The 27,173-nt window shown below is 35.4% G+C and overlaps 2 protein-coding genes across 2 annotated transcripts in view; one reads left to right on the top strand and one right to left on the bottom strand.

Moving 5' to 3' along the window:
• Positions 1-27,173, top strand: part of Cfap299 (cilia and flagella associated protein 299) — a 557,667-nt gene that overhangs the window by 168,163 nt on the left and 362,331 nt on the right. Inside the window, exon 3 of the mRNA XM_070012282.1 lies at positions 23,701-23,791. Coding sequence (XP_069868383.1) covers positions 23,701-23,791 — 91 coding nt within the window. The remainder of the gene's footprint in view (positions 1-23,700; positions 23,792-27,173) is intronic.
• LOC138820819 (prothymosin alpha-like) lies at positions 2,150-2,522 on the bottom strand. Its single transcript, XM_070012700.1, has 2 exons — positions 2,370-2,522; positions 2,150-2,335 (listed from the first exon to the last, which is right to left on the bottom strand). Exons 1-2 carry the CDS (start codon positions 2,520-2,522, stop codon positions 2,150-2,152), a joined length of 339 nt encoding a protein of 112 aa, XP_069868801.1.

Here is a 27,173-nt window from a genome sequence, read left to right as displayed (position 1 = left end):
GCAGGAAAGTCCATGAAACTCATCTCCAATAAAATACTAGAAAACAGGAAGTGGTGAGCTCTTGCCTTGAGGTGAAGAGCGCAGGGACAGCACCCAGGCCCAGAGTTCAAGCTCTTCAACCGACAAAAACAAACAACAACAACAAAAAAACCCAAAAAGAATAATAACAGTGAATAAACTATGAAAAGTAGCAATGAAATATATTTTCTGTTTCACATTAAGCTGAACAGACATTTATTCTGATTTTAGAGCCATCTCTAATAATAGGGGAAAATAAATCATTTTCAAAAGTTCCAGACTGAGGAAATTAATGTCAGTCCTCAGCCATTTTTTGATTGGTAAAGTGGAAATAAAAATTAAGACGGATGCCACTTAATCAAAGAGAGTGGAATTGTACTGATAAACTGCTTTGTTAAATGGTACCTCCTTTATAAAACTACTTAAGCATAATTTAAAAATTAAAAATAAAGGAAAAAAAGTTTACAGGCGGATGAAAAAAATAAAGAAATTGCATTTGACCATCTGTAGTTAACCTATAGACCCAAGACCTTCAATCATGAAAGAGTGCTGTTTAGAAAGAAGCTGCTGGCAATACTAGGAATTGGAGTTTCCAATGACTGTATTTCTGTTGGCTGTCAGACTATTCCAAATTGATGATCCCCTTGAGTCAGCCCACTAGCAACCATCCATATAGCTTACTCTATGAACAGACCTGAGAACAATCAAAATCTGTTCATGACAACTTGTGAAACAAACAGGGCAAATCATAAAATTTTATTTCACTTCACCCCATTTTGCAATTATTATTTTAAAAAGTATAGTTAATTCCCTTGGAATTTTATTTACTTACTGAGCATATACCTCCCAATTTGCAAAACTATTCTGTACATGAAAAACAACAGCTTTTACTTTTATTTTAATATTAACATTTTTTTGGTTTACCACAAGAACTTTTGAGTGTCAGCAAAATAAGCCTTAACAAGCTAACTGCTTTGGACAAATTTTATACCTTGGGAGTAACTGATCTAACTCTGTGCTTTAATTGAGTGTGACTGATCCTTGCAAATATCTTGGGCAATTAATTAAAATTTTAAGGTATGTTAAGACACATATGGCTGTAAATGCTTAACAGTATAGGACACAAGTGATCCTACTACTGTAATTATGAGAAATAGTTTGCAAGAAATACTTTTGCATTGGAATACATTCAGGAGAGGGCTGTCAAGCTGGTGAGAACTCTAGAACTAATGAAGATATTAAAGTGTAACTAAAATCTGCACTGCTCACAGGGTAGGAAAAACAGCTTTAGTCAAGGACCAACAATCTCAGGGAGATGGAGGAAGTAACTAACTCCAAGCTCCATGTGGAAAGAAGGATCGAGGGCTCAAATAACTTTTAGTGTGAAGGTCCATTGGGACAATAGGCAGGAATGCTGTATCTAAGAGGGTTTTTCCTCCTCTGAGACCTGTTTCTCCTGTTAATTTTCTTTCTCTTAATGGAACATGGCCACAGATCTTTAAAAAAAAACTCAGCAAAATAAAATTCCAATTTATTGTTGGACACCATTGTTTCACACATATATCAAACAGGCCAAAAAAAAAAAATACCACAGCAACTTCATAGACAAAAAAAGGAAAAAAAAGTTTCTTATTTTTGGCCTTTTTAACCATCTCATACAAACCAACTACTTTATAGTACAGCTAAGTACACACACACACACACACACACACACACACACACACACACACACACACACACACACACACAAGTTACTGGAATGCTTGGAAGAAGATTTTTTTGTTGTTGTTTATTTTGCTTTTTTTTTTTTACAAGTTTTTTTTTCTCCTTTGAGATTATAATGAACATGGTCACACCACAAGTAGTCAGAAGGACAGAATGCTCTGAAGGCTGATTTGGTCATCCGAGGTCATTAAAAATGGCTGACCCCTGACAATCTGTACAAAAATATAAAACGTAAATAAAAAAAATACCAACAAATGTTCCTTTCTAAAGTACTTTTAAGAAAAAAGCAGGGCCTTGGAAGTTTTGGTATTTTCTTCCCCTGTTGCAAATTCTCCTTGTGGTTTTGGTGGGGTGGTGGAGAGCTTGATGATGACCTTTTTTTAGTCAACTTTTTAGTTTTTGCTGTCTAGTTATCCATACCAGTCTTCTTGGTATTGACATCATCATCCTCACCATCCTCAGCTGCCCGTTTGCTTGTGCCTGCTTCTGCCTCTTCATCTTCATCTCCATCCTCCTCCTCCCCCTCCTCTTCCTCCTCCCCCTCTCCCTCTTCCTCCTCCTTTTCTTCCTCGTCCTCCTCCTCCTCATCTTCCTCCTCCTTTTTCTTACTTTTCTTCATCATCTACCTCATTATCAGCCTCCTGCTCCCAATTTTCCTCATTAGGATTCCTGTTTTCAGGGGCGTCTCTTCCATTCTCTGCCTCCTCCACAGGTTCCTTCTTCTCCTTCAAGTCTTTGGTGGTGATCTCGGAGCTGGTGTCCACAGCCAGGTCTGACATGGTGGGGGCATGCTGGTGATCCAGTGCAGCGAGGGAAAAAAGAAAGGGCCTGGCTTACTTCACTTAATATAATTTTTCCAAGTCTTTCCATTTCCTAATAAATGGGGTGATGTCATTCTTTCTGATGGAGGCATAGAATTCCATTGTATATATGTATACCATATTTTCTTGATCCATTCATCTACTGAGGGGCATCTGGGTTGGTTCCATATCTTAGCCATGGTAAATAATGCTGAGATAAACATGGTTGTGCTGGTAGCTTTGGTATGACCTTGTTTGTGATCATTTGGGTAAATGCCCCAAAGTGGGATTGCTGGGTCATAGGAGAGCACTATGTGGAGTCTTTTGAGGAACCTCCATACTGTGTTTCCAAAGTGGTTGAACAAATTTACACTCCCACCAACAATGCAGTAGGGTTCCCTTTTGGCCACATCCCCTCCAGCTACTGTTGTTGTTAGAGTTCTTGTTTATAGCCATTCTAACTGGGGTGAGGTGGAATCTCAGTGTTGTCTTGATTTGCATTTCCTTTATGGCTAGAGAAGCTGAGCATTTGTTCATGTGTTTATTGGCCATTCTTATTGCCTCTTCAGAGAAGTTTCTCTCTATGTCTTTATCCCACTTATTAATCAGACAGTTATTTCTTTGAGGATTTGTTGTTGGGGGAGTTAAGTTTTTGAATTCTAAGTTTATTTTAGATATGAGACCCTTGTCCGTTGTGTGGCTAGTGAAGATCTCCCAGTCTGTGGGCTTTCTATTGATCTTGCTAGCTATGGCCTTTGCCATGAAGAAGCTCTGCAGTTTCATATATTAACTGAAGTAAGCCAGGCCCAAAGAAACATAGGTCCCATGGCTTCCCTTGTTTGCAATTTCTAAGATAAACAGAGAAGGTCAAAGGCTATGCATATATCACCATATAAGATGATGTTAAGTGAACTGTATCCCAAGACAGGGACACAAATGGCTTTTTCTTTCTTGCTATTGTTTTTAATGTACTTATAATGCACTATGTGGTTCTTCTGTTTCTTTTGTATGTTCTTCCCCCATGGTATAACCCCTGTTTTCACTGCATCTTGTATATACATTTTTGTAGTTTGGGGAGGAGAATGGATAGAGTGGGATGCTTAAATGGAGATTCAGGTTGACCAACTGTGATGAGGAGATGTACAGGACACTATGTTGAAAACAAACTTTACAATGTGCAGGGAGGGGGAAGACTTGGGGAGGTGGAGAGGGAAGGGATGGCAGGGGAAAAACAAAGGAGGACATAACAATGCTCAAAAGGAAATGTACTCATTACCCTACTCGTGTAACTGTAACCCCTCTGTACAGTATTATATATATATATATATATATATTATTACAGTATTACAAAATTACAATATTATGGTTTTATGCTGTATTATATATTTTTTATATATTATATTATGAGACTGACACTACCTACTGCGCTGAAGCACCTTTATATTATATATATATATATAGAGAGAGAGAGAGGAGAGAGAGAGAGAGAGAGAGAGAGAGAGAGAGAGAGAGAGAGAGAGAGAGAGAGAGTGTGTGTGTGTGTGTGAGAGAGAGAGAGAGAGAGAGAGAGAGAGTGTATCCGGGGACTCGGGTGAAAAAGCTACTGGAGTTCTTGGCTGAGGTGGCACACAGCGCAGCGGAGGAGGCTGAGGCAAGCTGGACCCAGGAACAATGCATGCACAGTGGCTTTTCAGAGCACCCAGTGGCCACAGATCGTGATCATCTACATCTAGCTATTGTATCTTCCTAAAACAAATATTGAATTCAGTCTTACAGCAAGTTATGTATCTTATGGCAGTACTGAAGGCTAAAGAGGGTAGTAGCAAAGTAATCATATATTAAAGTTTCCATTTTTCTAAATAAAGAGTTCATAGGTAACATTTTGACCACTCAGTGGGACTTCTTTTCAGCAAAGATTTAGGAGAGGTAGAAAGTCAAAGAGAGAGGGAAGGGGAGGACAATTGCAAATGAGTGACCCACTAACAAAGGAACTCATAATATGTAGTCTTAAAGAAATGAAGATTTAAGAGATAACATAATAGCTATTCTCAAGTATTTGAAGAGTTTCCTGTTGGACAGATATAGAATAATTTGAGAATTTTGTAAAACAGAGTGATAAAGAGTTAGTGGTACTTTCTGCCTTCTGAGAAAGGAACATTATCTGATAATGGGAATGGGGAAAAGAAATCCTCAATCCATTCTCCCAGTTTCCAGCCTGTTTCAAATAACCTGTGCATAAGTCACAGGACATAAAATTGTGACTACGGCTTGTCTAAGCAGTGCTGCATGTCCAGGAGTATGGGATTTAGAGGGGTTCACAAGGTGAGGGAAAGAAACACATAGAAGACACTTTTTTGGGTCAACAGTACATGTTTTTCTTGGGACCAACAGGAAATAATCTTTTGGATCTAGTTCTATAATTTTTAGTATAGTTATGGACTCTGAAAAACCTGGGGTGCCTGGGACAGGTACAAAAGGAATAGTGTTTTAACCAAAGCAATTAATTCAGTGTTACTGATAGTTTTCCATAGTTCATCATTTCTGAGTTTAGCTTTCTGGCATTTGTGGAAGTTCTGGCTCCATCTGATGTTTCTATAATGTCTTGTGCTTTACTTATACAGAGTAGATTCTGTTGTTTGCAACTGAGAACATTGGTGGTAAGCAGTGAATTCCTAGATACTTTTCTTAAATTCAACAGGAAAAATTATTTCCTGAAAAGAGAATCCAAATCTAAATAGTTGAAAAGGATTTTAAACTACCAAAGTGTGTATATGTGTGTGTGTGTGTGTGTGTGTGTGTGTATAATATATATGAACTATTTATAATTTGCAACATAATTAGCTATTTTATTATAAAATGAAGTGGTGACATTGTAAGAGGTAAAATGTCACAAAATTATGAATTTCTAATACCTTCAATAAAGGGCAAAATAACTAGCTTGTAAACTAAAATTGTAAGTGTAGCATTTTATAGCTATTTTGGTGGCACAAAGAGACTTATGATTAATTGACTAGAGAGCAATTTTAGACACTAAAAGTCTGTGTATGGAAAAATGAGAAGAGTAAGTGATCATACATCATGATATCTGGAAGATGTGTTATGTATTTTCTCCATGCATATGTAGGCTGCATTCCCATGTTTTAAAGTATACATTGTACACCGTGAGGTGTAGAAATAATGAAGCACCCTTTATATGACACAAATTATACTAATTTTTAAATAAGTTTTTTTTTGGTGAAAATCCTGTACAGAGGGGTTGCAATTACATGAGCAAGGTAATGAGTACATGTCTTATCAAGCACTGTTGCCTCCTCCTTTGTTTTACCCTACCATCCCTTCCCTCCCACCTCCACAACTATACTCCCCCCTCTTCCCTTCCCCCCACCCCACACCTAAATTGTAAAGTTTATTTTTCAACATGTAATAGACCTTTACAGTGACAAGAAGGGACCTATTTACCAACTTCGTTTAACTTTGGTCAAACTGTCATCTGCTCCTTCGATGGGGATTGTTCTTATCAGAGCTTCTAGCTACATAGAAGGATCAGAGAAGCAGATGACTTAATTTGTGCTCCGTCGAATTAAAACCTTGCTACAAAAGAGAAATTTGCTTCTGCTAAGAAATTTCATCGTCTATTTTGTCTTTCCCCAGAAACATTATGGAGATGCTATCTTGTGTGATTTAGACATAATATTAACAGAAAGTATACATTTCACATAACAGTAGAAATTAGAATTACTGCAATGCAGTTTCCCCTTAACTCTCCTTAACATTGAAGCAATATGATCTGTTTTAGTGTATTTCATATAAACAGACTTAGGTTTATTTGTACTCTTGGTTACTTCATTGGGGTTGGTAATTCTGACCAATATAAGTATTATGTATTTCTTCAAAAAACAGATGAATTATTTCAATCAAAGTTTTTAATCTAAGAGAACCTAAGATTTTTTTGATATGGTATTGCACATCATTTTCTATAGGCTTATTTGGTACCCAGTATAACTTTTAGCATTGCCAATCCTCTTTCAGTGATCTACTTAATATTTTAGACTCCTCAATTCCGTTATAGTCCTTCAAGACAGAACCTACACCTGATCACAATTCTACTTTTAGCTCTTGTTACAGTAACTGATGTAGTATGCTGTATAATAATTCATTTGTTTCACAAACATTTATTGAGGCACTCTGTTACTCATTGGGTATGAAGAGTTATGCAATAGAGGTAACATTCTTGCTCTTACTAGACTTGATTTAGGATAATATAAATTTCATAATAAAACACAAAAATAAATATTGTAAGGGAATAAAGGAAAATACAAACACTTTGTTGGAATGCATGGTAACCTTAACCTAACGTGATAGAAATTCCTAGTTGCTTACCTGTTTCCATGGTACTTGGCTACTGGTGAGTTGTTGCCATGGACAAATAAGGGAATGAATCTAGAACGTATTCATAAGCAAATATCCACCTACATAACTAATTAGATAAACTCAGATATAATAAAAGCTCAGGTCTATATGAATGCAATGTGTTTTTCTCTTGTCTGACTGAGGGCTGCTGAAGCTTTACTTTCTAAACCCCCTCTCTCACTTTCTGAATCCATGAAGAGATGATTCCATTGTTTCCATCAGCAAGTAGTTTGCTTAAATCATTCTCTTTCTAGAATTATTCTTTTCTATAATAAAACTTCAATTCTAGTCTGCACATTATTCAGCGGATTGCTCTTCATTTAAATGTGTCCTGGTACATTATTCAACCTAAATTAAAATGGATGTCAAGGCACTCAGGACAGGACATGCAGCAATTGCAGATTGGCAGGGATCAAGGACCAAACCAGGAGGAGGAAAAGAAGGGGATTAAGGGGAGGAAAATGGGAGGAAAAGTAAAAACAAGAGATGTGAGAAGGGATGGAGAAGACCTTACCTGAAAAATAACTAAAGCAAAACAGGACTGTGGCGTTACTCAAGTGGGAGGGTACCTTGCTTAGCAAGCCTGAGGCTCTGAGTTCAAATTCCTGGTCCAATGAACAAAATAAAGAGAGAACTCTGAGTGAAGATGGTTAGGATGAAGCAGAGGGTAAGAAATGGGTAGGTATGATCACTTGATCTCCACTGTTCTGATATTTGACATAAACCATGACAGTGATTTGGATAAGGATAATGACAAAGAAACAAAGGAATCTGAATGGACTCCAGACATATGCAGAGGGAGATTTCGTAGGACTTGATAAACAGTAAGTAAGAAGACCACATTAATTAAAAGCAACTGAAATATTTATCCCTGAAAAATGTATACTATAGTATATTTAGTATACATATGTTAGCGGATGTTCTGTGAAATGACAAAAAAGTAACTCTGCAGGAAAAATGGAGAACTACTGGTGTTGGCCAAAGTTAAGGAGTTTCTTATGAACTCCTTATAATTTCATAATTACTGTGAGCATAGTGATAATTGCTATTAATTTTATTCAATACAGATTAAACTTGCATATTACTGTAGGTTTTATCTAGCAATCACTGAGAGCTCTAATCTCTATTGGACATGTGTGACATAGATTTATGAATAGCCATGATAATATCACATCTAGTAGACATTTAGTCAATATTCACAGTAGTTGATTGGCATGCACAGATTATTATTCACAATTTGACTGAGTTGATTCACTATATCCAGCCCTTCTCTTCCTACATTTAAATACAGCTCTGAGTATGCCTAAACATGAATATGATAATGGTAGATTATATGTTTTAAGAAATTGTGTCAACTTAATGATCAGATATCTAAGAGTTTGATGAGGTAGGATTATCTCTGGCTTAAGAGGTTTAAAAATGGGAATCAACCCAGATGCCCCTCAGTAGATTAATGGATCAAGAAATTGTGGTATATATACACAATTGAATTCTATGCTTCCATCAGAGAAAATGATATCACCCCCATTCATAAGGAAATGGAAAGACTTGGAAAAATCATATTAATTGAAGTAAGCCAGACCCAAAGAAACAGTCTCTATGGTTTCCCTCATTTGTGATAATTAGTATATGTCTAGGATAGTCCTAGCAGAGGTTCACAATAGGTATGTACATATGACCACATAAAATGATGCTAATCAAAATGATCTCCACGATATTGTTTTGTTTTTCCTTCTTTCCTTTTTTTTAGTGTACTGTTTACAGTTATTTCTTTTGTCTTTCTTTTTTCTCCTCTTGTTTATTCCCTGTTTATCACTGTTTCTGATTTATATATAAATTTATCTGATTTGGGAAAGAGAAAGGAAATGACAGAAATGATGGGACAAAGGGTGAACCAACACAACAGAGATACTCACTAGACACTTAGCTGGAATCTTTATGACTTGGGGTGGAGAGAGAAGTCGTGGGTGAGAGAAAGTGGGAGAAAACAAGGGAGGGGGTAAACTGATGGAAAAGAAATGCAATCATTACCTTACTTATGTAACTGTAACCCCTTTGTATATCACCTTTACAATAAAATTTTTTAAAAAAAGATTCTGTAGCTGAGGTCCTGTGGTGGCACAGGCCTGTATTCCTAACTCTTCAGGAGGATGTGACACAGTGGATGGCAGTTTGATGCCACCCAGTGCAGAAAGGCCCAACTAACTTGCAAAAATCTCTACTAGCAGTGTGGCTTAAGTGGTAGTGTGCTAGCTAAGCTAATAGCCAAGCAAATGTGAGGCCTTGAATTCAAACCCCGGTAACCAGAAAAAAAAATTCTATTCCTTTGTGAATATTAATTACACATATAGAAAAGGATTTTAGACTTTGACCCTGGTGCCTCTTCCTTCCACCTTCTACATTTTAAAAATCTTAATATTTACATTTTCCCTAGCTTAACTTCTCATATGATTCAGGAATAATTATGTAAAAAAATATTTTCTAAATCTGCAAGGGTATAGCAACACACACACATTTCCAGACACACAAAGTACTAAAATATGAAAATACAAAGGAAAGAAATTATCTCCTTACATGTCCTGACGCATGTAAAAGCATACAGAAGAGCCTCTCCATTTCCTTTAATCCCCTTTTCTGGAAGCATTGGGTTTTACAAAGTTACAGAAAGCTGATTTTAAAAAAAACTTTAAAAACTATACTGCTAATGCTGGCTAAGTGTCATGGGGCCATGCTGCTGGTAGCTCTGTGAACTTTTAAACATTTGTGCCAATATTTGGTCAGGTGTGAGCGTTAGTGTAAGCCAAAACCCTGATAACCGTGGAAACTGTTCAGCTGAAGTACACGAGCAACAATAATATTTTGCAAAAATCATTTACTCTGTGGAGTTTCATATGTCATATAGAAAGTACACTTTTAACAATTACTTGTCCATTAAACAATAAAATATTTCATATTAATGTTCTTACAAAGGCATTTCCTGTACATTAGATTATGCAAGTTGCAATCAAATTTTGTAATAGGTTTTTCAGCTGACAACATGCCAACAATGTCAAAATGACTAACAGCCTAGCTTTAAAAAATGACTTCCTAATCCAATTATTCTTGTAAGGGATAGCACATTTCCAAAAGTTCTTTAGATGAAATATAAAATATATAATAGAAACAGTATATATGTATTTAAAATACATTTATTGTGGTGATTTGTCCATTCTTATTCCTAATACATATGCATATCTTTAATTCAATACTTTGTACTTGGTAGCACTTGGTACTACAATAAATAATACCAAGTTGTAGTGCCATAAGTGCTATTGTATACCATACTACAAGAAGTATTACCAGGTACAAAAATAGCTAGATTTTTTTTTCTCAGATTGAGGTCTAATTTTATACTTGGAAATTTATATGTGCACTTCTTCAAATATTAAAGATAATGTTTCTTCCTCCAATTAGCATTTTAATTTTTGATTTTTGTATTAACTATTATGTAATTTCCCTGCTAGTATTTTTTAAAGTAACTAAAAGCATTGATTTATTTAAGCTAAAAACTTTTTATCCTGTATTTTTCCAGGAAATGTTCAGATAGAAATAATTAGTTGTTAGAATGTAGCTTGGTTTCTTTATTAGGGTGGCACAACAAACAAGTGTTGGCTGAAGTCTGAATTAATAAAGACTACTAAAGATGACTGATCTAAGTGGGGAATACGGGGCTGTGTAACTGAGCTAACCATGTATGATTGCTTGTATAATTGGGAAAATGTAAATAGAGCTGCTTTTACTGATGTAATGAATGCCCTCAAATGGGAATGAAAACAAAATATATCCTTTCCCTGGCACTGACCCGTTAAATTCTTTCATAGCACAGATGTAACTGTACCCTAACCTTGAGCCAACCAGGTGAAAATCTCAACCAGAATAGTATGGATCTTAATACTCTTTATTGGAAATGAGTGGTTTATTTTATTATCTGAACTTTAAAGTGTTCTAATATGTCTCTTAAGTATTTGCATAGCTCAAAATATTACCAGGGAAGCTGCAGAAAGAAAAGGATTATGGAAAAAGGGAAATATTTTGCTAACATGAAAGCTGGCTTTGAAAAGGATTTAAAATATATTTTCAACAAGTTTATTGCTGTATCCAGCACTTTTGTTCTTAATGTATATGTGAAGAGCTAGATATACATGATAGTCACATTTATCAAAATAAAATTTGACTCTACATTTTTTTTATTCATTACATATGAAAACAATTTATTTGAACCATCAATAAACAAAATGGCTTAAAATGAAAAAAAAGAAAAGCAAAAAAAGAAAAAAGAAAACAAGGTTTATAAAAGGGAAAAAAGAAAAGCAATAAAGTTTATTTTTATACAAAAATAATTTCATTGAACACTTTCTTTTTTTTTTTTTTTTTGATCAGTCTTGGGGCTTGAACTCTGGGCCTGGGCACTGTCCCTCAACTCTTCAGCTCAAGGCGAGCACTCCACCATTTGAGCTACAGCGCCACTCCTGGTTTTCTGGTGGTTTATTGGAGATAGGAGTCTCACGGTCTCTCCTGCTTCTGCCTGGGCTGGCTTTGAACCGAGATCCTCAGATCTCAGCCTCCTGAGTAGCTAGGATTACAGGCGTGAGCCACCAGCACCTGGCTCATTGAACACTTTCAAATAAATATTTGAATAAACATTTCTGCAATACACATCATATCTTTTTTTTGGTCAGTTGTGGGGCCTGAACTCTGGGCCTGGGCACTGTCTCTCAGCTCTTCACTCAAGGCTAGCACTCTACCACTTGAGCCACAGTGCCACTTCTGGCACTTTTTCTGCTTATGTGGTGCTGAAGAATCGAACCCAGGGCCTCATACATGCAAGGCAAGCACTCTACCACTGAGCCACCTTCCCAGCCCCCACATCATATCTTTTAAATGTCTTTCATTTTGCTCTTCTGTGAGTAAAGACTTCAGAAATGGCCTGACTATGAGTTGGTCTCATTGGACTGAGCGGAGGTGCACTTACATATTGACTTTCTCACTCACACATTTGGGATCTTACTATTTTCACTACTCTAGCTAGTCTCTCTCACACTGTCTCTCTGTTTCTTTCACTCTTTCTCTTCTCTCAGTAGTCTGGAATCTTCCTATCTATATAGTTCTCCTTCCTTTTTGTCTCTTCTTCATCTTTTTTATCTTTGTCTCTGTCTGTCTGTCTGTCTGTCTCTCAGCTCATTGTTCAGGGTCTTTCTATAATGTTGGGATTGTCATAGTTGCTTTTCTTACATCTTTCTAATAGGAAACATCACGGTACTTCTCTCCCTGTTGCCTACTGTCCATTATACTTAGATTCAGGGTTGCAGAGTGGAAAAACTGCTCTTCATGGCAGGAGGGATGACATGATCACAACATACAACAACACAAAAGTAAACTCAGAACAATATTTGTCACAGGAAATATGGGGAAACAATCCATACAACCATCAGTAGTGAAGTAACTAAATGATAGTATCATCCTACAGTGCAGTATCTGCAACTGAGAAAAGAGAGAAATATCTCACTAGATCACAATGCTCTGAATAAAGTTCTCTGTGAAAAAGTAAGATTAAGCTAAATGTGTATACTAGGACACCACTTAGATATTTGAATATATAGCTTCTGGTTAGTTCACAGATACTAAAAACAACAAGAATGGTGGAAATAAATCTTTTTAAAAAATTGAAATGTATGTAGAAAAGAGGGAATAAAATAGGATAGATAGGACTAGGAGACATGCAAGCTAGATGTATTGGTTAGCTTTCTGTTTCTATGACAAAGTATTTGAGATAAACAGCTTATAATGAAAAAAGGTTTCAGAGGTTTCAGTCCGTGTTCAGTTGCCCTAGTTTGGGAGTGGGGGGGGCGGCAAAGGATGGGCCTATGGCCATGAAGAACATCATGGAGTGTGTGGAGTAGCAAAGTTGCTCACTTCCTAGTTGCTAGGAAGCAATGAAAGAGAAGAAGAGGTCAGGATTCCAATGTTCATTTGAAGGGACTGTCTCCAAAAACTTAACTTCCTTTTACTAGGTCCACTTCTTAGAGGTTCCATATCCCCAAATAATGCCAGAGACTGACAATGAAGCCAATAGCATATGGATTTTGGGAAACACTGAAGTTCTAAACCATATAACAGACTTCTCTACATTTTCTTTCAGTTCTAAACCATATAACAGACTTCTCTACATTTTCTTTCAATTACATATTTGAATTAAGAATTAAGTAAATATTTTTTATGATTATCAAAAAATTGAAATGTCTTAAAGATTAAAATAAAACCAACAAATAAACCTAATTGTGTATGTAGCTGGTATTAACCTGTTGCACTTTGCATTATAAATGTCTCTCAAAGGCCTGTGTGTTGAATGTTTCCCCCTTTCCTCCCAACCCCCAGGCTATGGCACTATTAATTGGTGGTGAAACTTTGAAGTGGTGGATTTAGTAGAAAGAAATTAAGCTATGGAGTTGTGGTCTTTAAAAGAATATTGGAAACCTAGTCTGTTCCTATATCACCCTTTGCTTCCTGGATGTAATGAGGTGAAAAACCAAAAGACCTCCTTCATTCTGTACTCTGATTCATAATGTGCTACAATGTCACTGTCTAGAAGCATGGAGCCAAAATCCAAAATCTTTGTTCCTGGTAAGTTGATTATTAGGTGTTTTTTTTATAGTGAATAGGAAAGAGACTTATACTGTAGATATTTTTAATGTTTTTATTATAAAAATACTGTACAGAAAGGTTACACTTACATGAGGAAGATAATGAGTACATTTCCTATTGAGCATTGTTATCTCCTCCTTTGTTTTCCCCTACCATCCCTTCCCTCCCCACTTCCTCAACTCCTCCTTCCTGCCCCCCCCAAGTTGTATAGTTCATTTTTAAAATAGGGTCTTGTACATCTCATTGTTACAATGGGTCAATCTGTATCCTTATTTCAATAGTTTGTTACTTCCCTTCCCCTCCCCAAATTAGAAAAATGTATATACAAGATGCAGGGTACTGGAATCAAATACAGTGACAACAGGTGTTATACCATGGGGGAAGAAGATTCAAGAGAAACAAAAAAATCACATAGTACATTAAAAAACAATAGCAAGAAAGAAAAAAACCTCTTATGTCCCTATCTTGGGGTTCATTTCACTTAATCATCATCTTATATGGTCATGTGTACCTAGCTTTTGACCTTTTCTGCTTGTCCTAGACTTATACTAGTTATTGCAAATAAGGGAAACCATGGGACCTATGTTTCTTTGGGCCTGGCTTATTTAACTTAAGGTAATTTGTTCCATGTCTTTCCATTTCCTAACAAATGGGGTGATGTCATTCCTTTTGATTGAGGCATGTAATTCACCACATTTTCTTGATCCATTCATCTACTGAGGGGCATCTGGGTTGATTCCATATCTTAGCTATGGTAAATAATGCTGCAATAAACAGAGTTGTGCTGGTAGCTTTAGTATAGCCTTGTTTGTGATCATTTGGGTAAATGCCCCAAAGTGGGATTGCTGGATCATAGGGAAGCTCTATGTGGAGTCTTTTAGGGAACCTCCATCCTGCTTGTCAGAATGGTTGAATAAGTTTACACTCCCACCAACAATGTGGTTCCTTTTAGGGAACCCTACAGCAGCTGTTGTTATTAGATTCTTGATTCTAGCCATTCTAACTGGGGTGAAATGGAATCTCAATCTTATCTTGATTTTCATTTATTTTATGGTTAGAGAACTTGAAATAAGAATGGCCAGTAGACACATGAAGAAATGCTCAACTACTGTAGGTATTTTTTAAAAAGAAAATTTCCAGCTCTAGAGACTTTAATTTTTTTTCAGACATTTGAGCACACATTCCTACTAGGATATACTATAAGGTTACTATAAGTACTACATAAAATCTTAAGTTGTTTTCAGGATCTTAATGGTAATATTAAAGCACTGACTTCTTTTTGCATTTGTGAATTGTGACATGAATGAAAAGACATTGTGGCTATAGGGAGTATAATTGGTACAGGGTCCTATTAGTTCCTCTACCCAGGGCACATCTTCCACAGGCTGGTTCCCCTTCAGTGACCAGTATAGTGAGGATATTTAAGCAGATGATTCCTGAACCCAGTTCTCTTTACTGGTGGACTTGGCTAAAAGGACACCCATATGATTTCTCTATCTGCCATAGTAGTCTAGGATGCTTCCAACTTTTCTCTTTATTCTCTATTCTGCCTTCAGCTAATACTATTCCATTTTCTCTCTGTCTTTCTCTCTCTCTCTTCCTCTCTCTCTCTACTATTTGGGAGTCAGATTTACATTGCAATTTACATTGCAATTAAAGAGGTAATATACAGGTGTATTCAGAGAACTTTATGCAATAAGTTTTATTGTTCTCTCCAAAGTCCCACAGTAAAAGCTCTCTTCTTTCATCTAGTCCCTTCCCCCATCTCTGTCTCTCTCTGTCTCTCTCTCTGTCTCTCTCTGTCTCTCTGTCTCTCTGTCTCTGTCTCTCTGTCTGTCTCTCTGTCTCTCTGTCTCTGTCTCTGTCTCTGTCTCTCTCCCTCCCTCTCTCTCTCTCTCTCTCTCTCTCTCTCTCTCTCTCTCTCTCTCTCTCTCTCTCTCTCTCTCTCTCTCTCTCTCTCTCTCTCTCCCTCCCTCCCTCCCTCCCTCCCTCCCTCCAGTACTGGAGCTTGAACTGAGGGCCTGGACACTGTCCCTGAACTTCTTTTGCTCAAGGCTAGCACTCTACCACTTCAGCCACAGAGCTATTTCCAGCTTTTCTGTTTATGTGGTACTGAGGAATTGAACCCACATTTCATGCATGTTAGGCAAACACTCTACTGTTAAGCCACATTCCAAGTCCCCCCATATAGGTTTTTGTTCATTTTTTTGTAACATGGTCTTCCTGTGTAGTAAAGCCTCACCCAAAATTCACTACTATGTCACTATACTGGTCTCAAATGTATTATTCTCAAATGTCTTATCTTTCCACTTTCCAAGATTTCAGATATGTGTCACTATGACTAGCTCCACAATATACTCCTATCCAAGCATTCAGGGATCACTCTTCCTGAGCTAAATGGTGCATCTCCCACCTTGTGTAGTTATTAAGAAATGCAGTATGAGCTCCCACAATGACTACTTTTCTTTGGTGAAGAATTGCCCCCTGGAATCCCATTGTATTAGGTAACAAACAAGAGGTCACTTTCTTTGATTTATTTGCTTTTATTGGCTTTCACTGCATAAATAGGATGAGAAAGCCAGAAAGTACATTCTAAATCAGGATTAAATATGTAGCTACATCTTAGAAGAGAATAAAAGTAGTTATATTTTAATGTTTTTCTAGAATAAAATCAAACACAAAGAACAATACCGTATTTAAGAAATAACTACAGAAAATTGGCCAGAAAAATAATCTATGCAGAGACAATTTCTCACACAGAAGTCAACTCACTTTGTTCCCTCAAAGGAAAACAAAGTTATCATGTAAAGGTAGTAATGTTTGACTGATTTAAGACACCAGTTATTTTGGGATTCCCACTCGGGTTTTCCTTAACATGGAAAATGAAAAGCAGCAGCTGTCTAGGGTACATGGGAGCACTTCTTGTCTTTCTTTTGTGTGTTTCTGACAGTGGAAATATTTCCCAGAGTAACATTTGATTTTTTAAAGACTCTTTCACATAGAAAAGGATATGGGAAGATGTGCCATTTTTTTTTCCTCAGTGCACTTTTGATACTTTCTTCTTTTTTTTTTTTTTAAAGTTGCCTCCTTTAGGAAAGTTATTAGAATGTAATTGATAGCTCTTGGAAATTCTATAGAAATTACATTACATACATACTATAAATGTTCCTAAACCATAAATCCCTGTAAGCATAACCCATATCGACTCAGCTCCTAAAGAACATTGTTTCCATCAAATTAAAAGAAAATAAAAACCACAAGAATAGTTTGCAAGACACAACCAGAAGCTTGAAACCACATGTAGGATTTAGTTCCACTATTTTCCCATCCTACCACACCTTCAGATCTTGCAAAGACAATCCCTTTGATATTAGAGATGGATTGTCCTGTTGAATTAATATTCAAAAGAACAGTCTTAAAAAGTTAACTAGGTGCTTTCTTTGTTGCAGATAATTTTGGATTAAAACTTCTATTTAAAAAATTATATCTCATTATCTTCATATGTATTAGCATATGTATTTTTTACCTGCATACACACAGATAAAGAAAATTATACAGAATCTAGGAAAACAAGCTAGTAATTCATTTAATTATATAATCAATAAAAGTGTCACCTTTACAATAAAAGCCTTTTTGTTCTATCTATCTATCTATCTATCTATCTATCTATCTATCTATCTATCTATCTATCTATCTATCTATCTATCTATCTATCTATCTATGTATCTATGTATCTATGTATGTATGTATCTATCTATCTACATTCATTGCCTGCTAATTCAACATACAACTTAAATTTTTTTGAGGGAAAGACACTGGTATAACATGTTTTAAAATTCACAACAATAAAAGACTATTCCTAAAAAAAGTTTAAAATGCAAATATGATTTCTTCTCTTTCTTTCTTTCCTTCCTTTGTTCTTCCTTTCTTTTCTCTATTCTTTTTTTTTTTTTGCCAGTAATGGGGCTCAGAATCAGGCCAGGGTTCTATCCCTAAGATTTTATGCTCAAGGCTAGCACTCTACCACTTGAGCCACATCTCCATTTCTGGCTTTTTGGTGGTTAATTGGAGATAAGCTTCTCACAGATTTTCCAGCCTGGTCTACCTTCATCCCATGATCCTTAGATCTCAGTCTCCTTATAGTATGAGCCACTGGTGCCCAGCAAGATATATTGTTATCAATTAGTACTATACAAACACAATAGATCAATAAGATGCATTTACCTTCTTCCAATTAATCAACAATTTTAAGTTTAAATACTATTGCATTTGTCAAGTTACATTTAATTGTATATAGAATTTTAAACTTGGAAGTGAATCATTTATGATTATAATTTAGTGAGTTAGAAAATATAAGAAACATCTGAGCATCAATGGCTCATGCCTATAATTCTAGCTACTCAAGAAGCTGAGATATGCAGATTGTGGTTCAAAGCCAGCCCAGATAGGAATGTTTGTGAGATTCATCCCCAATACACTGCCAAAAAAGGTGGAAATGGAGTTGTGACTGAAGTTGTGGAGCACTAGCCTTAAGCAAAAGAAGCTCAGAGACATTACCCAGATCATGAGTTCAAATCCCATATATATATATATATATATATATATATATATATATATATATATATATATGGGATTTGTGTATATATATATATACACACACACATATATATACACATATACCTATATGTGTATATACACATATACACACATATACATATATACCTATATGTATATATATATACATATATATACACATACATATATGTCATATATCATTATATGTTTCTGAAAATAATGTCAGAAAATTTACACCCAAACTAAAAATTGAATTTACAAATTGTATCCATTTTCTACTCACTTCCAAGGAAATAAAGGAAAAATATCTATAGGAACAAAAATAAAACCATAAAAGTTGAAGTCGTTGTTCAAATAGCCATGACATTCAAAGATGTTTTTAGTATTTATTTTGATGACAAAATTTTACTTAGAAGTAATAAAGAAAATGAAAATAAAAAAGAAGAGGAGGACAATGAAGATATGCCAAAGCATATCTTAGAAAACTAGGAAAATTGAGGGGAGAGTTTTTGTGTGATCAGGGAGGATGATGAAAGGGATGATATTGAATGAGATGCGTTGTTCATAAATTGATATGTTGAATGGTAACCTCTTTGTACAATTACTTAGATACTAAAATATGGAGTTGGGGAGGTGGGGAGGGAAGGGATGGTGGGGGAAAAACAAAGGAGGAGGTAACAATGCTCTATAGGAAATGTATTCATTACCTTATTCATGTAACTGTAACCCCTCTGTACAATATTTTTACAATACAAATATATACAAAAAAAGAAGAAAATGCAAATTCTGTGAGATACTAGTACATATATATGAGTTTAATTGTAAACATTCTACACTATGTAGAGCAAAAGGAACTTTCCTGCTCCAGTAATAGTGTATAATTTGGTTTAACAATTTTGGATACTTTTTTTTTTTTTTACTATTTTGTGAATTTGAAATTATGGATCATTCTGTATTACTAGCCATAGATTTTAGAGAATTCAATATTCAAGATAGATGTACAGGAATTCTAGCAGCATTTTTATAATAGATTCAAATGAGAAGAAATTCTGTGGTTTATAATTAAAATGCTAAATAAAGTATCACATAATCATATAGCAGAAGTCAGTATAAATAAGGTACAGCTACATACATTAATTCACATGGAGCACAAAAATATTCATGAAATAAATAGCATTTTATAAACCTATAATTTGTGATTCCATCTTTAAAAATTTTACAACCAGACAAAATTAAACTATATTGTTTACTAGTACTTATGTAATAAAAGGGAGTGATTACTGTGATGGAAATGGAATCAAGAACAAGGGTGAATATGAGAAAAGACAGAAAACAGGGTTGGAGGTGTGTTTCAGGTGGTAGAGAGTCAGTGGGTAAAAGCACAGGACCCTAAAATAACAGAGGCTGAGTTATATGTTTAAACATCTGTTAGAAAATTGGCTATAAATTCTAGAAATATGAATTGTAGGCCATGCCAGAATTCAATGTGTTTAAGAAAATCAAAAGTATTACTCAACAAAGAAGTTAACAGGAACTTTTGTCTAAATTAGAACATGGCTGTGCTTGATTAGCTTTCCATGAAAGTCTCAAGATGAAGATTTCAGGCCTTCCTCCTTTTCCTACAAACACTCTTTCTCATTAGAACATTCCCAATTATATATTAAAATTTTTGAGACAACTAATGTCACAAATATTTACTGAAGAAATATATATCTAAGTGAACTCTTAAGCAAATAACTCTTGGAAATAAGTATTTTGCTTTAAGTTTCCATCTTTAACTGTCATTCATTTATTCTTCCTTTTCAAATATTAATCTATTATTTTGAACATGTGTGATACAATGCATAAATGCCAGACTTAAATTAGAAAAGTAGCCTAATTGTCAGGGTTAGAAATATGTTTATAGTCATTTGTATAGGATTATATGATTCCTTTAGCTAATGATTAAACACAGTTAGTAAAGAGTAGCTAACCCATATTACCTTTAGTCCATTTTGAAAGTGGAGTTAAACAACTAAAGTATAGAGTATTTGCTTTTACAAAACACAGATTTTGTAACAGATTTCCTTTAATTCTTGAGGAAGTAATTTCTTTTCTAATATTTATTTAAGCATGTTTTTCCAGGTCACTATTAAATAAATCTAGTTAAATAAAGGTAATACATGTTAAAGATTTAATAATTCCTTACCACACACACTTTATATTGCCTTTCTGTCATTTCCAATATTCCCACTTGCAGAGAAATTCCAACTTGTCAGCTATAGCATGGTGTAAGAGTGATTACTTATGTAATTTTCCCCGAGCTCTAAGCCTTTATTCTCATGTATACATCTATATTATAATTACCTATTTATTACATCTTATACTTACCTATTTATCACCTATTTATCCTCACTCTATATATGTTTACAGGTATATGTATATGAGAGAATGAGAGTTCATATCTATATGTATGTGTGTAGATAGATAGATAGATAGACAGATATAAAATATCTAGAAATTAACCTTGACGAATGCATGTAAAATTATTAATGATCGTTGCCTTCTGTGCTGCTGGTATTTTTTGAAGCAAATTGGATCTTACTTAGCTATAAAGTTATAAAGTTCTAAAATTTTACAATAAAAATATTTTGGGAGGTGGTAGGAATAGAGTAGGCTTAACACCTGCAAACCTGTGGGAACTTGAGACTGTCTCAACTGGAAAGCTCTTTGATCAATAACAGGTTTTGTTTATGAGCAATGTGAACAAATTCTAATGAACTAAAAGGGGACTTACTGGAAGAACATTGATTGTCATAATTTCAAAGACAAAAATAGAAAAATATCATAGTATATTTGGGAAATAATTTTTATAAGTGTGAACCCTTGAGGTCTGGGTCATTTGTTTCTTCAGCAAAACCAACCTAGTTCTGACTGAAGTCCTTGTAAAACTATTTGTTGAAACCTTATAGAGAATTTCTAACATACTGATTCTGAACAGACCACAAACAGGAAATTGACAATGGGATTAGCAATTTATCCTGTGAGCAGTGGTGGAGTAGAGCATGTTTTCTGAGTAAGCAATTGACAAAATGAGTTTTACACTTTAGAGATTTAGTATTACAGCAGTGTATAGGATATAGGAACAGAAAAACGAATGAAACATTCCCAAATACCTGATTTTCCTTGTCTATGTGAATTAGTGGTTGTATTTCCCTTGCATTTGGTTGTTTGGATTATTATCACTGCTCCTGCAAACCCCCTAACCCAAAACTAGCAAAACAAAAGGAAGCATGGTCAATTTAAAGAGTTGTATTTCTAGATCATGAAACCTATTTCTAATGAAACCTGCAGTAATCAATGCTTAAATCTTTGCCCAAAGCAGTCACCAATCAGGCCCATTTTCTTTCTACCCTCCAGCACTGTTTAACTCAGCTAAAGTTTTAAACTTGAAACAATCCTCTAATTAATTCACTCAATATTGTTCTCTTCTGGCTGTTCTTCAAAGGTGTCAAATATGAATTTAGCCATTTTGTTTCCTCATGTGAAGTCTTTGGGGTTTAACAGCTCCAGGAAGACAAGGTCTAAGCTCCGTAAGCAGTCTTCCTAGAAGGAAAACATCACCCCGTGTTTTAGGACTGAGTGCCCTGGGTGTGAGCCCAGGTTTTCTTCCTGCTAGCTGTGTGGCCTTACTAAATATCTGCCATGGGATGTCTATGCAAGTGGCAACTTTTGCTAATAGTATGTGGTTTCTCCCTTGCTTCCCAAATTTACTTTCTATTTTGCCATTACCAAGACTTGTCTTGAAATTATTTCTCTTTTATTCCTTTGCAGTTATAGACACCTTTCCAATCTTCCACCCCTACTCCATGAATGGCTAAAAGTGTCTTATTTTTTAACATTCAGTTTAAGAATGATTGTTTTTCTTTGTAATGTTAAGTGAATTATTTTGAATAGGTAGAATCTTTTCTTAGGAACTCTGATACTATGTGTTAGCCTTTTCTCCTCCATCTTCTTACCTAGTCTCCCACCTTAGTTAGACCTTGAGCAAAAACAAAACTGCCTTTCCTTAAAATCAGGTGACTCAGGCCTTCCCCCGTAAACAGGTGACACAGGCTTTTACCTGAAAACAGGTGATGCAGGTAGCTGCAATCTCAAATGGCAGCCCCTTCTCAAAATGCAATTTCTCTCTACCTTGTTTATACAGATACAACTGTAAATGTTAACCCCTTCCACATGAACCCAGCCCTATAAAACTGTGCTTATAACACCATCCAGCTGTTACTCTACACCCATAAGGTAGCCTGTCAGGTTCCTGACATTAAAACTCCTTTTCCTATGTATGTGACCATATTTCTCAATGCTTTTCTTGGTAAGGCTTTCACTATGACCATATATATCTCTGTTAACACAGTTATGATCTAGTATATGTATATGGCTATACACTTACCTTTTCTCTGAGACTACAAGCAACTGGAATGGTGGGGAATTATAATTATTTTTCTCCTGAGACAATTCCTGGGACATAGTGGATATATAATAAAAATATAGAAAATTACCATATAGAGGACATGATCATTCATTTACAAATCCCTCTTAAACTCACTCTTTGTTACTTTAGATGTTTCTTTTGAATTTTCTTTAAATATAATTTCTGTGAAAAGTCATTTTTACCTTGATTTCCCCCCCTCTTTTTAAATATCTCAGTGACTTAATGTTGTAATGATGTTTTTAAACACTAGGCTAACATATGCTATCAAAATTTACTTCTCAAACATCGAAACTAGAACAACAAAATGATACATGTGGTTTCATTTCTGATTATCTCTGTATTTCTGGTGGACATTTTTTCTGTAGAGACATTGAAATACACTTCTTCCTGATAGGGACATCAATGGCTTCCCCAATCTTTCAAGGACAGAAACAACTTGTGATATGTGTGTGTGTGTGTGTGTGTGTGTGTGTGTGTGTGTGTGTGTGTGTGTGTGTGTGCCTATGTGTTCATGTTTCCTGGTCTTCTGGAGTTGTGCACATAGCAATTTAACTCATAATGCTTCCTTTTATCTACTAAAGACATCACACTCTACATTCTTGCCTACATTTCTTCTTATAATCTGATGTCTATCCACTACCAATACTAGCTTAGCTACCTCATAATTTTCAGTTTCTTACTTGAATTAATTATACTTAAATCACAGACAATTAAACATGTTTGTGGCACAAATATTTTGACTATTCGTGGTGTAATAAGGAGAATAAAATGAGAATGTAAATGAAATTAATTGTATCTGGGATGAGTATTGACATGGATATTTATATTATTTTTAGGCTAATTTTTATCATTTACAGATAAAGACTATACAGCTAAAATTGAAAAATCTAGTACACAAAAATGATTGTGTATATAATTTCTATGTCATAAAAAAACTGTCTGTTGGAATAAAGATTCGTGATTGTTGACCCCATTTGACAGTAAAACACTTTAGTGTAACTGAAGATTTTCTTTGTGCAGGACCTTGACAAGTGCTGGTAAAGATCTGCGGGACAATTTTCTGAAGGCCCTGGCAGTAAGGGAGGAAGACAATCGCACTGGGAAAGTGAGCGTGAGTACATTTCACCCCAAATCTTAATGTATGTACAGTGATTGCACAGTTAACACCAATAATGTCTTTTACTATCATCCTTCTAAAACAGCTTACGAGGGATAAAATATGGCTGTTTGATACTTGGATATTGTAGGAATATATGTACTGTGTCATTTCATTTCCATCACATCTGTAGAAGTTCTCCCCAAAAAAGTTGTAAAAGTAATATTCTAAACATGTCTTATAGAAGAAACTGATTGCAAACAGATTGTCATCTCCATTTTTGTGATAGTCCTGCTTCTTATGTCCTGTTCTTTTCAGTCTAATCTCATGTTTCACTCACAACCAACTTGTTATCACCCATGGACCTCCAATGCTTGGCCCCTCCTGTCTGATTTTATGAGATGACTAGAAGACAGTTCTAGAGCTTCTTTATAGTCTTACCTTGGAAAATGTGATAGAAAACATATAATACAAAGATACAGTCTGAGTTATCCAAGAGAAATTTGCTTTTGCTTTAGTAGAACGTGGGATAAATAAAAAATGTAAAGATTACCCACAAATAATAAATAATTATTACATATTAAGCATATTATATATACTACATATAGGCATGTATTACAGATGCTAGTGACAAAATTACAATAAGGTTTAAATATTCTAAGTTAAATTTAATATGAAGACACTCATGCTGAATTATAGTGACTTACAGAAAAACAATCAAAAGTGATGTGGTGAAAAATTTAGAACTACAGAAGAAATATGTGTATAAGGAAGTCTTATTTATGAATGTTTTCTCAATAAAAATATTGGAATTTTCCTATTAGGTTGATTGACAATTGGACATGGAAAAAATAACCTTAAATATAGTTAAGAAAAAGACAACAATCATATTATGGTTAGATGATTTAATATTGTAAATCCATGCTTGAAATAAGGGCTAATGTTAGAAGAGGCAGGCTGTGAGGGATTTTTTTTTGGGGGGGGGGATTTTTTTTTGATGTGAGGATAGAAATATTGACAGAAACTAGACTCCGCTGGGCCTTGCAAATTACAAAAAGGAGTTAGGAACGTGCCCAATTCTTAATAGAAAGAACAGCTTAGAAAGTTGGAGGAGAGGCAGAAAATTGTATTGTCATAGTTAAAATTGTGTTTCCTAGTTAAAGAGTTTCAAAAACTGCAAATGATCCTCAATGGTCAAGCCACAGATTAAAAACAACAATAACCTCTGATGAGAACAAGTTTTACTCATATTAAGGATGGAAGTGAAATTCTCTAGGTTCAGAAAATTATCCACAATTAGAATTCATATGAACAAACAGTATCAGAGACCTTAAGCTGGCATCTTTAACGATACCAGTTTACTTCTCAGAAATACCTTCTTTATGATGCTCGTGGTTCACACCTGTAATTGTAGTTATTCACGAGACTGAGCTCTGAGGATCATGGTGTGAAGCCAGCTCAGGCAGGAAAGTCCATGAGACTCTCAGCTCCAATTAAGTACTAAATCACAGAAGCCTAAAGTGGATCAAGTAGCATTGTGGCTCAAGTGGTAGAACACTAGCCTTGAGCAAAAATCCTCAGAGACAGTGCCCAGGTTCTGAGTTCAAGCCTCAAGAGTGGAAAAACAAACAAAAACCCCTTCTTTAATTTTGCTTTTCCAGCAGGATCTCCTTTGACAAAGTATTATCTGAACATTTATTCAGATAATAAACATAATAGTTATTATAGGCTCTTTACCTTCACTCACCCATGTTCTCTTAAATGTAAGTTTATCTAATTACTTATTACACCATTTCAATCATCATTTACCTTGGCGCAATGGCCTTCTAATTGATATACTTTTTTTTCTTTTGTATTTAATGCAGGGAATGTGTAGTCAATATTACCAGTGAGCTAAACATGGGAACTTTTTTTGTGGGGCTTGAAATCTGGGCCTGGGCACTGTCCCTCAGCTCTTTAGCTCAAATTTAATGCTTTACTACTTGAGCCACAGTGCCACTTCTGGTTTTCTGGTGATTTATTGGAGATAAGAGTCTCAAGGACTTCCTGCTCGAGCTGGTTTTGAACTGTGATCCTCAGATCTTACCCTCCTGAGTAGCTAGGATAACAGGCTATGGATGCCCAGCTTAAATGTTGGAAATTTGACACAAGGAAACAAATTTGTTAACTCTTTTTTTTTTTGGGTCCGGTTGTGGGGCCTGAACTCTGGGCCTGGGCGCTGTCCCTCAGCTCTTCAGCTCAAGGCTAGCGCTCTACCACAGTGAGCCACAGCGCCACTTCGGCTTTTTTCTTTTTTTGCTTATGTGGTGCTGAGGAATTGACCCCAGGGCCTCAGGCATGCAAGGCAAATGCTCTACCACTGAGCCACCTTCCCAGCCCTAAATTTGTTAACTGTTAATGGTTACTATCCACATCTGAGATTGTAGAATATCAGTCTTATGGATATCTGAACAGACATTGTTAACATAGAACACAAATCTCACACAATTCCTTCCTTGACTTGTATAGTATGTGTGTGTTTGTGTTTGGATTGTGTTTGTGTTAGGATTATACCTTCTTAATCTTGAAATAATTCATTCTGAGCTTGATTGGAAATTTAAAAGGCTTATATAATCCCCAGTGGTCATTATTGATAGGGAGTTAATTTTAGATAGTGGATGAGAGAAAATAAGTAAGACAAAATAAAAAGGTAACAAATATAACAATCAGTTTCTGCTTTGGATAGATACTAAGAGAACAAAACCTAGAAAACTGATTTGACAGAAATTGACTAGAGATTGGTTGGCTTCTTTAGCCATTATAACTAAGAGAAGCATTTGAGTAGGTAATAACTGTTGGCTTGCATGAAATGAAGAGAGTAGATGAAGAGTTGAGTGAGAAACATGTCAAGAAGGAATAGCAAATGAACACCAATTATGTTATATTCAAGAGATGGAAAAATCATATTATATCCAAGAGACAGATGAGATCAGAGAGAAAGTCATCAGACAGCTTACAGTACTGGGGTTTGAACTCTAGGCTTTGAATTTGACAGGCAGGCACTCTACTGTCAAGCTATACATCCAGGTCATATTGTCATATATTCTTAATTATTGTAATGGAAAGTCAATTGACAATCTGAAGATTGAAGTGACCTGATGTGGTAGATACTGTAGAAAGACTTACTTTACCACTGGTATATGATGTTGATCAAGACGTGAGTAAGCAGAGGCAGAGCAGAGGCAAGAAGACAAATCATAGTGTTCTTGTGGTAATATAGGAGTAATTAAAGCAAAAGAGTAGTAGCAATGGAGATGGAGAGATGCCAACTAGTCATGCCTATGTTTTGAAAATAGAACTCAGAGGGCTCATTTATAGCTTAATATGGAATATTAAAGAAGTAGTAAAGTAATGTGAC

The sequence above is a fragment of the Dipodomys merriami genome, unplaced genomic scaffold (assembly GCF_024711535.1).
Source record: "Dipodomys merriami isolate MVZ:Mamm:240054 unplaced genomic scaffold, mDipMer1.0.p SCAF_9, whole genome shotgun sequence".
Taxonomy (NCBI): Eukaryota; Metazoa; Chordata; class Mammalia; order Rodentia; family Heteromyidae; genus Dipodomys; species Dipodomys merriami.
Note: the sequence above shows the minus strand (reverse complement) of the source record. Positions and strands in the feature narration are given on the sequence as shown.

Coding starts and splice junctions, on each gene's coding strand:
- LOC138820819 (XM_070012700.1), bottom strand. CDS start 2,522: ATGTCAGACCTGGCTGTGGACACCAGCTCCGAGATCACCACCAAAGAC. Junction 2,336..2,369: donor AGCAGGAGGCTGATAATGAG/GTAGATGATGAA, acceptor AAAAAGGAGGAG/GAAGATGAGGAGGAGGAGGA.